The sequence below is a fragment of the Plecotus auritus genome (assembly GCF_963455305.1).
Source record: "Plecotus auritus genome assembly, chromosome: 7".
Taxonomy (NCBI): Eukaryota; Metazoa; Chordata; class Mammalia; order Chiroptera; family Vespertilionidae; genus Plecotus; species Plecotus auritus.
This window is the reverse complement of record NC_137774.1, coordinates 141,396,465-141,410,239: the sequence shown is the minus strand read 5'-3', so window position 1 is coordinate 141,410,239 and position 13,775 is coordinate 141,396,465. Positions and strand designations below refer to the sequence as shown.

Sequence of the window (13,775 nt, the reverse complement as noted above, 5' to 3'; positions counted from 1 at the left end):
GCTTCTGGCCTTCCCTGGTGAATTACACTCAGCTGCCAGATGCACATATTTGACATCTTCCTGTGACTCTGTCTCTTCCCAGGCTGGGTTTCTCATAAGGTTGACACCTATACTAAATAGTCTTACAGTTGACAAGAGAAGGGAGAGAGTTAAAAAAACAGAACAAGCTGCAAAGTGAGTGTTGTAATGCATGTCCTTCTGCTTCGTAGTTTGTTGGTCACCTCCATGGGGCACATCAAGCTGACAGATTTTGGATTATCCAAGGTGGGACTGATGAGCATGACTACCAATCTTTATGAGGGTCATATTGAGAAGGATGCTCGTGAGTTCCTAGACAAACAGGTAAGCTTGCATGCTGTTCAGGTCTGCAGAGAAATACAGAGTGCGATATTGCCAGTGAATTTCGGAATCAGCATCAGTACTGAGGGTTTAGATGTCTGTATCGGCCTTTAATAAAGTGCAAATTGCCTCCATTTTTCTCCATGGGCCTCTTTGAACTGTCCATTCCTCCACATTCCTCCCCCAACATTATGGTCTATTAGCAAGATGAACGGCCTAATTGCACACAAGTAAGAGTGTGAGAAAGACAAATGGAAAACTGTTTTTGTAAGGAATTCAGGAGTCTCAGTAGAGTTCTCGTGAAGCTCATGATGCATCATGCAATCACGGGTGCTAAAATCCAAGCCATGGCCCATTTCCCTTTAAGCATGCCTCATTACCATGTGCCCACAATCTGTTCATTGTAAAGTTACTTACGGTAAACACATCTCAACTGTCATGCTTTTATAAAGTAACCAGGATGTGAATATATTTGGGCCACAAAAATGCTAAAACTATCTCCGAGAGTGACAGATAAAAAAGGCATGATTTTAAATTTGAGGATTATAGATGTTTTTGGTTTTTTTGTTTGTTTCTTGAATGATGTTTTTAATATTGTAAAATAGGTAAAGCCACCAAACAGGGTCAAGCAGTTGGTTTGAAATGGCACGTTACAGATAGTTTGACATTAGAGTGGAATTGTAAATGTCCCTTTATTTACAGGATTTACTGCCTTTGGTATTAGGGATGCCAACTTATCAGTGCTGTTTTTACGTTCTTTGTCCATGCGGTTCCATGTGGTTGAGCAGGTGCACTCTGGGCAAAATAATTGATGTTTGGCCCTGCTGCTCATTTTAATTTACGTCCAATATTCCAATTATTCTAATATTGCAATCATCTTTTAGGTCTGCGGCACACCTGAATACATTGCCCCAGAAGTGATTCTGAGGCAGGGCTACGGGAAGCCTGTGGACTGGTGGGCCATGGGCATTATCCTCTATGAATTTCTGGTTGGATGCGTGCCATTCTTTGGGGACACTCCAGAAGAGCTATTTGGACAAGTCATCAGTGGTAAATATCATCAGGAGTTATCTTTAAGCCCCTGTTGGGAAGCAGCTATTTAATGTAATTTTATGAAGTATCGCTGAATTGACTACTAAAATGTTAACCTTTGTCAAACAATTTAGCCAACAGATTAAAAGAACTCACTCATCATCGCACATAACTGGCTTTCACAATATCAAGAGAGCAATTTGGGTTGAAAATTGATCTGAGGAAGTTTTGTTAACATGGAATTTGGAAATATACTGGCAATGTAACTGATTTTTATGGTGTGCTTTTTCTGCAAAAGAAATTGGTGTGGGACTTGCAAATGAGTTCATTGCTGTCCAGTCTTCCTTTCCATAATAGCAAAGTTGCACCCGGGAAGAGAAGGTTAATGTGGGTAACACTTACATAAATGGGAAAAATGGCTAAAGGCACAACGAAGAAATTAACAAAAATGTAATAAAACCTAAAACAAATGTCTACCAAATAATAAATAATGAGAATGGGAAGGAGGCAAATTTAATCCACAGATTGTTAATGATTTCATTGGTAGTTATTATGGCGTAATGTTATTTCTGCAACAGCTGTTCATCTTTCATTTAAAATTCAATAACCTTTAGATCTTAACCTGCAAGCTGACCCTAACTATTATTATGTGGCTCCTGGCAAAACTAAATGATAATTAAATAGGCTCTATTACTACCCTACCTCCTATGTTTATAAATTTCCCCTAAGTATAGACCAAAAAGGCCTCTTTTCTCAAAGTTTGTCAGTCATTACTGATATCCCCATCACCTATCTCTGGTCCATTATGGACTGCGTTTATGGTATCCAACCATGGGAATGGGAGGAAATTAATTTTGGAGCCCTTTAACCACAGCATTATTTTCTGTCATTGACTTGGCAAGTCAGGCATATTTGTAAACTTTAACAAAGTGGATTTGTGAGTTGCCTGCAGTGAATAGCCCTTTTATACAATATCTGAGCTGTTTATGGATTTATAACTAGGCTGTTTTCTGACATTCCAAGGCCTGAATGGCAAGAGGAATCAACTGTTTAATTAACACAAGCAGCAAATGCTGGCTTTGTTCTCCATGCCTTACGGCTCAGATGCATATTCATGTTTTATTTTCCAAATCAGATTTAAACTGCGGCAGAGGAAGCTAGAGGCAGGCACACACAGAAATAACTCATGTTTTTATTGCATTTCCATACACACAAGCATGCATACCTATCTTTAGGCAAACGCCTTTAGAATGTAGAACATAGTCTAATATTTATGACAGATTTTAAATTCTCCCATTACTATGATTACTTTGAACTTGTTTTTCTTCTTTGGCATTAGCATTTGGACCTTTCCTTTGTCTCTGGAAATAGTTATATTTACGAAATTACTTTTTGCTTCTTGGAGCTGCAGAACTCTATGGCTGAGGATAGTAGGAGAGAAAGCCTTACTCAGATGATCCCTGAATGGGTGACTACCTGAAATGCAGGTGTTTAGAGTCGCCACTCTATGACATCCTTTTCATAACTAGAAAGAGCAATTTGTTGTGAGCCAATTTCCCCAAAGAAATATGAATCAAAAAGGCGAAGGAAAGATACCGCTTATTTTTTTTTAATGTTTTTATTAATTTTAGAGAGAGGAAGGGAGCAGGGGAGAGAGAGAGAAACATCAATTGGTTGCCTTCCATATGTACCCCTACCAGGGACTGAACCCACAACCTGGGCATGTGCCCTGACTGGGAATCGAACCAGTGACCTTTCTGTGCATGGGATGTTGCTCAACCAAGATACCGCTTATTGAATAGTGTCTCCCTGCCTTGCTGAAAGCTGTGCTCTTCATGTCTTGTGAAACATGCTTCTAAAACTTGCCTGAGCCTAGGAATCAACCGGAGAGCCTGTTAACATGCTCTCTCTGATTCAGTGTGTCTGGGGTGGGGCCTGAAAGCCTGCCTTTCTAACAAACTCCCAGGGGATGTCCATGTGTTGGGACATGGACCACCATTTGAGCAATAAAGTTGTAAACGACTTCTCTTCCTCCTAGATGAGATCAACTGGCCCGAGAAGGATGAGGCACCACCACCAGACGCCCAAGATCTGATCACATTGCTGCTCAGGCAGAACCCCCTGGAGAGACTGGGAACAGGTTAGAGCACATGTGCTTTAATTTTGCTAATACGCAAGAAATAATGTCTGTGTGGAACACTCAGAGGTTTGTGCTTGTCCTCTCTCTCTCTCTCTCTCTCTCTCTCTCTCTCTTTTTTTTTTTTTTTGCATAGGAAACATCTGTTAGTTGATGTAGAACATGACCACAACACATTATAATAATAGTATTTTGGATTTTTTTTCTGACTCAGAGCAGTACATACACTAGGAGCATGGGATGGTGGTGTTTGTTTGTCTTTGTTGTTGTTGTTGCAAAGCAGAAATTATTCTTGCTTTGTTTCAATGAATAAAATTTCTCTGGAAGAAAAACCTCGAAGTCCATGTCACCCTTCGGGCCTGAAAAGCATGGGTCTTAGATAATTCAAAACAGGATTAGAGATGTCCAGCTTTTTTGTTTGGAGTTTTATTTTTTTAAAAAAATCTATATTCCTAGAAGGATTGGACCCAGCATGTTATTATCTACAGGCTTTGAACTGATCACTGGAAAGGAGTGCGTGGGGTTGGACCACGCGGTGCCATCGTGGTGATCAGTGCCAAGGCCAAAGAAAGAGGATAGAAAACTGTGGACTTTCAGGATTAAGGCGATAATAGGTTTGTTAGTTGCTGATTCTTTTTCCTGACAGTTGTGCTACCAGTTTTTTATTTCTGCTTCATCTTTTCCTTTTCTTCCTTATATTCTGAATAGACAGACTTAGAGATCCCAAGATAGAGTCCCAGCCCACCTCACTATGCAGATTTTTATAGATGAGACTAAATATTGAATATAAACACATACAACACACTCACAGTAGACAGTAGCCACAATTTCCAGCAGTAAAAATTGGCTTGATGGGTTGTTTACTGAGCTGTTTCATTCTACTGCATTTTAATAGGAATATCAGAAAACATGGAAGAAATGAGTCTCTCCCTCCTTTTTTTCAGGACAAAAACCATTTGCAACAGCTCCAAATATTTATCTCACATTGTTCCCCACATTTACCCATAGCTTCTCTAGTTGGAGAGGTCTGTTCTTGCTGAAGTAAGGAATGCTACACCACTAGAGTTTATGATGATTCATTAAAACCCATGAGCCAAATTTTTATTTTGTAAATAAAGATTTATTGAAACACAGTGATGCCATTCATTCACATTGTTTGTGGCTGCCTTCATGCTGTCGTGGCAAAGTTGAATAGTCATGACAGACTGGGTGGCCCATAAAGCCTAAAATATTTCCTATTTGGCTCTTTATAGAAAAATCTTACAGACTCTGAGTTAGAGAATCAGAATTTAAAATCAGGGCTCAATTGGGAAAACCGTTTTGAGTTGAGTCTCTCAGTGGAGTCCCATGTGCTCCTTTGCTTTTTTCTTAAAAAAAACAACAAATGCTTTTATTGATTCTTAGAGAGAGGGGCAGGAGAGGGATAGAAAGATAGAACCATCAATTGGCTGCCTCCTGCATGCCCCCTACTGAGGATTGAGCCTGCAACCCTAGCATGTGCCCTGATTGGGAATTGAATATGATCTCCAGGTTCATGGGTTGACGCTCACCCACTGAGCCACATCGGCCAGGCCCCTTTGCCTTTTTCAGTGGATGAGTGTGCCTTAAACTAGGAAGGGCAGCATCAATGAAGGTAAGGGCACAAAGGCTGGAGACAGATTGAGTTTAAATCTCAGCTGTGGTCCTGGTCAGGTGATCAGTTGGTTAGAGCATCATCCCAATATGCCAAGGTTTCGGGTTCAGTTCCCAGTCAGGGTGCATACAAGAATCAACCAATAAGTGCATAAACAAGGGGAACAACAAATCAATGTTTCTCTCTTTCTCCAAAAACAAAACAAAACAAAAAAAAACCCCCAATCAATCAATCAATCAATAATTATAAATCTCAGCTGTGTGACCATGGGCCATTTGTTTCCCCTTCTGTGCCTCATGTCCTCACTTATAAAATGAAGCATGTAGTAGCACCTCCCAGGATTATTGCGAGGATAATAATAGAACCACGAGGACATTGCCACTGCTGGCATGCCGTTTTCATTTTCTGCGTGTGTCATCTCATGCTTTCCCCTTTGGACACATGGGATAATGAAATGGTGGCCCCTCTCCCCCACCTTTGAGCTGATTGAACTCTGTGAACAAAGTCCTTTACCTTTCTTTTCTCTCTATCTGGTTTTCCTCTTCTCTGAAGTGACTAGCAAACTTGTTATTTCCCTGTGTGACCTGTAGGCAGATGTGCTTTATGGTTCAAGAGATAAGAGTAGCTGTCAAAGAACTGGTGTCAGGGCTCTGTGTGGGGCAGGGTTTTGAGGAGTGATTTTTACTCACTGGAGAAGCAACAGCATTTTAACAGTGCCCTGCAACAATGCACATACCTGTCTATACGTCCCAAGCAAGTGTCCCAGAGAACTGTTGTCCTAGGTCTGACTAAAATTATATTAGAATCAGCCCACCCTTTCTGAAGAGTCCCCTTCAGTGTTCATGTCAGTTCGGAGTTTTCCCCACTTAATAGTTTGCCCACTTCCCTCTAAGCATACTTGGGTTCTTGATTGCCCTTGATTTAGTGAGACAGGGCTATGGTGATGGTCCGCACATCCATGTTTGTATATCATATGCTGCAAATTCTCTCTCTGCACATTTTCTCCTTGACTGCTACTTTCGGTCTATTCAGTTTGACAATTTGGGAAACAAATCTCCTAGCACAAGCTCAAAGGAGACATTTGAAAGCCCCTGCCCAAGCTCTCAGCATGGTCAAGAAGTGCTTCCAGTAGGGCTCGGAGGGAGAGGCTGAGAATCCCTCGGGCCTGCCATGCTGCTTCCAGTGACAGCATTTTGGATTTAATGCATATTTAGCAGGCAAAATAATGCACCGTGAAAATGTGCAAATGCACATTTGCCCGAGAGACTAGAGAGGCTGAGAAAAGGAGTGTGAAGAACATAATGGATGTTTAAGAAACTTGCATGAAAGAAGAGAAACACTCAAGGGAGAACATTAGTGCCAAGGCATAACTTGCAATGTGGGGACTTGAACTGAACTGGACTTTTGAACTTGTAGAGTGTTGAGTGTTGAGTGGCAACCTGGCTCATTAGATTTTAGAGCTGCTCAGATGTGACTGACTTCTACCCATGTACCATGGACTCCCACCATGTACTGGAGGTCTGGAGTGGTTTCTTCATTGCCCCAAATCTCAGTTTTCTGATCTATTAAAGGGGCATGTTATACAACTCACAGGGTTTTGTGAAGACTAAATGCAAACATGTTGGCGAAGGTATCTAGTACATTAACCTAGTACATAATAGGAGCTCAAGAAGTGATCGGTTTCACTTCTCTACCTGGTGAATTCTTAGGAGAGCGTCATTTGCATGAGTCCTGTGTCTGATGATTTGCATTTGGCTCATAATGCCATCACCCTTATTGTGCCAACGGTTTAGCCAAGAGGTAATTTCCCCCCAGTGTGTCCTTTTCATTGTTTTGTTCCCCATCTCTCCAAACGCTCATGAGAAACAAGACCCAGGGATACGCAGCCTTGGGTGAGAAGTGTGAACTGGTCAGCAGTGGCTGACTCATTGGGGAAGACCTGTTTGTCATATACTCTCACCAGCTTGTGCTCCAAAGGGTGGCAGGCAGGGGAGTGAAAAGCAGACACTCTGGACATGGTTCAGAAGTGCGCTTTGAGCTCTTGGCTCAGGGAACTGTGCTGTTCTGGGTAAATCATTGCTGCCATTTGGTGTGGCCATATGAGCAGCAGCTGAATGATGGTCATTGTAGTGTGATGTGTGGTGACCACGAAGTAGGGCTTGACTCTGTGGACCACACAATGAGGAGGTTGTCCTTGACACAATGAGGAAGTTGGATAGATAGATATTTAAGCCCTTTAACTTCTCCAAGATGAGAGCACTAAAAGAAAATGTCGCTGGCAGCTGCGTTCCGGACATTGATTGGATGAGAGCTGGGGTGCACGGAGGACTGGAATTGGACTGTGCAAAGGCGCCATGACAGCAGCCTCAGGAAGAGGCTCTTCGGCTCCGTTCCCCAGGATTGGCAGTTGTGAATCCATCTGCAAAGCAAGACAAGAAAGATGGCAGGGCAGGATCTGAACTAAAGCACACCTCCCCCTTGTATGACCTATGGTTTATGGCACAGAAGGTGGACGTGGGTGTTTTTAGTCAGACTTCATCCAGCCCTCTAAACCTTACTCTCAGGGGGTCGTGGTCCAGGATGCTTGTTGCTTATTCTTAGTTTCCCTACCCACAAATGGAGTTGATAGTGCCTACTGTGGGGGTTACTTTCAGTGACGGGTTAAAGGAAGCGCAGTGCCTCGTCTCCAGTGTAGTACTTGTCAGCCCTCCAGTTATGTTGCCAGTACTTAGCTGTTGTCATCAGTATCCGACTTCAGTGTTGTGCTGTGAGCACTGGGAAGGCCCGCATGCGACCTGGATAAAGACTCTAATCAAATGCTTTGTAAAGAAGAACCCATTTCCCCTTCTAGGGGGTGATTTCCCCCTCTCTGCTCTTTTCTCTCTACTCCATTGTTTTCAGAAAACTAGTTTCCCTGGCTGGGTTTAGAGGTCTGACCTGCACTGTGGACTAGAGGGGACTGCTGGAGACAGAGCCCCATTCGAACCATGCAGACAACTCCCCCACTCTAAGACCCACGCCCAATATTCATCCATCTTGCGTTTCTCATTCTATTCCTCCTGTGGCCCCCTGAGGACAGGAGGAGAAGCGTGGGTGAAAAGTGCATCAGCGAAGCATTTACATCACACCCAGAGGGGCATCTCCTGGCAGAGAGGCTGACTAGATCCTGGTATCGGTCTTGGGAGAATCTCTGTCTTCCGGGTGGTTTTTCAGGGTCCCTTCTGCCTTATGTCCCTTACCAACAGTGTGTGTGTTTGTGGCAGGGCAGCGGCCTCATTCTCATACTCTGACTTTATAGCATGTGCACCTGCTCTTTATATGGGCATAGTGTGATATTTTGATGGGAACTGCCCTTCAAAATCACTCTTTGAAATCATGAACTAAATTAAAAACATTATTTCACTGAATCGTACTATTATTCTGAGTTGGCAAAAAGAAGCCTAAAACTTAGGAATTGTGATTGATTTTCATTCACTGCACTATAAACCTATCAGATGGGTTTCCTGTTTCTTAGTTAAGAATCTGTAATCCACAGAATCTAATTCCTACCTATGTTAATGAGCAATCCAATAAAATTGAATGGTAACCATTATATACTATTTAGGGAAAAATTCATCTTTATTAACCCAACCTCCAGGGGAAATATTGCTGTGAACACATTTTGTGCCTTGTTAGAATTTCTGTGGGTTTGTAATGAGCAAGTGTGCTTGGGGCCAATGTGCGTCCATTTCCCCAGGTTCAGCTTAATGTGATTTTAAGTGGCCACATCATTAACCTTTGAAAAATGGAAGAAGCCCTGGAAAAGTTAACAATGAAGAACCATGCCAGGGCAGCCGCTTTTAGCAACATCAAATCTGCTGATAAAGTATGGGGGGAATTTGGAGGTGTTTTGGTTGAAGAGTGAGAAAGTAAGATTTCCATGACATTTTTCTTTCTCTGTTGGTTTTGGGGTGCGGAGGGGGAGGGTATTGTTCTTAAAAACACTTGTTTCCCTTTACTTGGATGAGAGCTTAACCCTTTCGCTTCTGTCCTTCCCCACGTCTCCCCACCCCAGGGGGCGCATATGAGGTCAAACAGCATCGCTTCTTCCGATCCTTAGACTGGAACAGTTTGCTGAGACAGAAGGCAGAATTTATTCCTCAGCTGGAATCCGAAGATGACACAAGTTATTTTGACAGTACGTGCATTACCTGACATAAAACATTGCAGGAAATTATCTCTACTTGTCATAGGACCTTCCAGTCTAGAACCCATGAGTTCTTAAACATAATGTTGCTTTGGTACAGAAACGAATCATTAAAATACCGAAATTGAAAGCTGAAATCCTGAGTAACTGGAACTGTTCCCGAACGTTTCTTGCAGCTCGGTCAGAGAAGTATCACCACATGGAGACGGAGGAAGAAGACGACACGAATGATGAAGACTTCAACGTGGAAATAAGGCAGTTTTCCTCGTGTTCGCATAGGTTCTCAAAAGTAAGTGAAATATGGCACAAATACACAGGCTCTCTCGGAAGGACGCTGCCACTGGCCAGATGTGTGGTAGCCCTAAACAGTGGGACACAGTTGTCAAAACCACCCACAGTATTTTGGAGCTTGGGGTCTCCTGTACTTAAAATTCCTTTTTGTTTAGCTAAAGTGACCCCACCATCTTGATAATCCAGAGTCCCTACCCCTCAGGAGTATATTTCTTAGTTTCATTCTCCACAAATTTATATCTTTTTTCTTGGAGGCACAGACTTGCCACTCATAGTCATCAGTGGAGTACAGTATAGCTATATGTATGCTGACTTTGCCTTGCATGCCCTGGTGTGGCTCGGTGCCAGGCTGTGGAGGCACCCACCCATTTATTTCATGTTGTAATGAAGAACGTTGGGCTCAGTGTATGCAGAGCCTTCTCCTTTGAGTTGTATGGATTACAACTCAAAGGAGAAGGCTTAGTCCTTGACATAAGCTAAGACCCTTGGGGGTGGTTGATTGTGGAATGAGAAAGCCTGGTAACCAGTAATAGAAAATGTAAGTTATATTAAAGTGGCAGTTAAAAGTGAAGCTAGAATTTTGGAAATGATCAAAGATGATAAAATTGGTGTTTGAGAAAGGTGCTGCCTTTTTTCTGATAGTGGTAAGATGAAAACAAGCAATCAAAACAAAGAAACTTGATATTTCCGAGACAGGGCAGCGGGGCCCTGGGAAGATGGACAAGGACCTAGAAGGCACCTGCCTCCCTTTGCTATTTCCGGGAGCTATGCCTTTGCCATGGCATTGGCATTTTGCATGAATGCTGTTTAGCTCTTCTGTAGCATTTAGTGATTTTAGTGTTCTGTACCTTTTTCTAACTGACTACCAAGACTGCACCGGCAGAGGGGCCAGCACAGCCCTCCCTATTTATAGGAAGCACGTGGAGAGGCGGGGATTTCCCTGGAGGGTATGGTGGCAGGTGTGCCCAGAGCCAGGACCCGAGCGTTGCCATCACTGAGTGCTGACTTTCCCCAGCACCTGTCCTCTGCCCATCAAAGCCAGCCCCTCCACTCTGTTTCCTTCCTGCTGTCTCCTATTCTCAGCCACTCTCCTCCTGACTCAGTAAATGTGATGATGTAAGAGCCCTTCCCAGGAGAGTGGCAAAAGGCTGAGCTGGGCCGTAGGCAGTGCCTCCCGGGCTGGGCTCTCAGCCTCCTCGGTTATCTTCCATCTTCCCTGTGGGTCAGCAGAGGTCTCCAGTTTGCCTCAGCTCTGATCCCCTTCAGAAATCCCAGTACCAACATAGGAAGCTGCCTGACTGTGCATGTAATTTATAAGCCAAACAAATATCTCTGACTCACAACCAAATATGGACTGAATCCCCACCCCACCCCACACGCATCTGAAACAAGTCATTTATCCTTCTCTTTGCACTCAATTCCAATTTATTTTTCTTCTTCCCACCCCTAACTGGTGGCCATTAAATCTTTTTCTCTGGTTCTCTTTTTCCAATTGACTACATGGTTAAAAAGTAATCTAAGGTGTGCATCGATCCCCAGGCCTAGAAACCCCAATGCATCTGTGGATTTTGTTTGCAGCTACGAAGTTCATTCCGGATTTGGTGAGAGATTGATGCGTTCATAGCTCCCCACTCCAAAAGAAAAAAAAAGTTACACGTTGACCATTCATCTCAGGACCGAGTAAACAGCATTGGAAAGTACCTTCTGGATACAGTCCCAGTTCATGCTTTAGTCATGTTCTCAGGGTTTGCTCCTGAGATTTGGGTATTTTTTCTGACAAACTCTTTCAGGAAGATATTAATAAGCACCGACTCTTTGCCCTCCAGGTTTTCAGCAGCATAGATCGAATAACCCAGAATGCAGGAGAAGAGAAGGAAGACCCTGGGGACAAAACCAAAAGCACCACTTTGCCATCCACGGAAACGTTAAGCTGGAGTTCGGAATATTCTGAAATGTATGTGAAATGCCCGTTAAGAAATATAAGCATCAGCTACTAGAGCTGTGGTTCTTAAACCTGAGTGTGCATCAGTCACCGGAGGCCTGAGAAAACACAGGCTGCTGGGCCCATCCTCAGTGTCTGATCCCTAGACCCTTGGGGCGAGGGAGAAGGATAAGGGGACCAGAGAGTGTGAATCTCTGGCCCATTCCCAGGTGATGTCGATGCTGCAGGCCTGGAGGCCACACTTTGAGAACCACTGCACTAGAAATGTCTTCATTAGACTTATCTAACTTCCATACGTACCTGGTTTCTTACAAATTCACCTTGAACAGCGTCCGGGTGTGTATGTATTCATGACTTTGTTTTTGTTTTCAATTAAGGCAACAGTTATCCACATCCAACTCTTCAGATACGGAAAGCAACAGACATAAGCTCAGTTCTGGCCTGCTTCCCAAACTGGCTGTTTCAGCCGAGGCAGAGCCCGATGAGGCTGCTCCCTGCCCCGGCGACCTCCACGAGGAACCAGAGAAGCCAGCCCTTCCTCCTGCCGAGTGTGCTCAGGAGGAGCCTGAGGTCACCACCCCAGCCAGCACCATCAGCAGCTCCACCCTGTCTGGTAAGCCCTGGGGGTGGGGCCTGCCACCCAAACATCACCCCCTCAAACTGGGGCTGGCCTAGCCAGGTGGGGGTGATGGTGTTTCATGCTACTAGACTCCAACTTCTTGGGCTTGGGGGATGAGCTCTAAGAACTAAGATCAGATATGTCAGACCCTCCTGAGTGCATGGCCATGCAGCAAACCATTCTTGCTTCAGCTTCACCTGAGAGCCTGTTTCAGCTTCCACAGCTGGGTCCGTGGGATCCTGTGGTGATGGTCAGGACATACCAAGGGAGCATGTCCTCTGGTGTTGGTGCAAAGGCACATCTCGGAGAGTTGCATCACAGTTTAGGAGTAAGGAACAATATCAGATAGTCAAATGGTCAAAGTTACCCTAAAAGATGTCCTAAATCACCTGTAAGGCAGTAGAGCAAAAGCCAGTTTTCCCCCCTTGTGTTGAAATAGGTAGTTGAGATGGCAGTGGTTTTTGTGAAGCGGCCAAACACAGTACTTAGCTCTCTGCACTAGACTCTGAGCCAGCGCAGCAGGGCGCCTACAGCTGGGAGATGCAGGATGGCTTTCCTGCGCCTGGGACCCAGAGGGCAGGGGAGTCAGAAATACCAACCAGACTGGTGCTTTATGTGCGGAGGAAACAGCCCCACTGCAGACAGAAGTTGCCTTCCCAGCCTGGTGACTGGAGTAAGGAACTCCTGAGGCCACTTGGTCTGTTCGGAAGGCAGCCCAGAGGCGTGGCCTTGTCTATGGAAGCACTTGATCATGTTGCCTTTGTGTGAAGTGAGCTCCCTGACAACAGGAATGGCATCTTCCTGTGTGTTTTTGATGTTTACTGTAGAATACATACTTGCTGGCCCTCAAAAATGGAGGCGTCCTCATTAGATAATCAAACGTTCATTTCCCTCAGAGCAAGCCCTGAAGGTGAATTTAAAATATTATTTGGTTTATAAAAATTTTATGCATAGCATATCCTTCTACAGAGCAATGTGAATTTATTCTTTAAAAAAAAAACATGGATGTGGCTTAGAGTTGCTGTCATAAATGTTTTCATTCAGCCATATTCAATATGTTATGTTGCTAACCATAAATGATTCCAAGATTTTTCATGAACATTTTTTTAAACTAACTAAATATTCATAGTGTAATTTTTTAAAAAATCGTTTTAAGAAAACAAATTTCTTTGGGTGGGTTTATTTGAGCCTAATTAAAAAGTTTGGTTCTAGGAAAGAGACTTGACTTGGGGTGGAAAACACACAATACGATGTACAGATGATGTATTATAGAATTGTACACCTGATACCTATATTATTTTATTAACCAATGTCACTCCAATAAATTCAATAAGTAAGTAAGAAAAAAAAGTTTGGTTCTATAGAGGAGCTTCATATCTACTTATAGTTTATCATGGGGAAAAATAATGTGGGGGTTTTTCTTTCCCCTAGTCACCTTAATTCTGTTTCCATTAGGATAATTGCACTTGTCCAAATCCTATTAAGCCAAGAGAATAGCAGTGTATTAGTAGTGTAGAAACAACATAGTAATCTAGGATCCTTGACCATTTTTTGTTCATCTTGGTAATCAAATCAGTATTTTTATATTTCTAGTTA

The 13,775-nt window shown here is 43.3% G+C and overlaps 1 protein-coding gene across 13 annotated transcripts in view; it reads left to right on the top strand.

The window, feature by feature from the left end:
• The window catches only part of MAST4 (microtubule associated serine/threonine kinase family member 4), a 310,042-nt gene that overhangs the window by 274,062 nt on the left and 22,205 nt on the right, over positions 1 to 13,775 (top strand). For all 13 annotated transcript variants that reach the window (XM_080677583.1, XM_080677591.1, XM_080677587.1 and 10 more), the window contains 7 exons: positions 210 to 342; positions 1,224 to 1,389; positions 3,410 to 3,511; positions 9,196 to 9,318; positions 9,504 to 9,616; positions 11,445 to 11,572; positions 11,938 to 12,173. In XM_080677583.1, the coding sequence (XP_080533709.1) occupies positions 210 to 342; positions 1,224 to 1,389; positions 3,410 to 3,511; positions 9,196 to 9,318; positions 9,504 to 9,616; positions 11,445 to 11,572; positions 11,938 to 12,173 (1,001 nt within the window). The remainder of the gene's footprint in view (positions 1 to 209; positions 343 to 1,223; positions 1,390 to 3,409; positions 3,512 to 9,195; positions 9,319 to 9,503; positions 9,617 to 11,444; positions 11,573 to 11,937; positions 12,174 to 13,775) is intronic.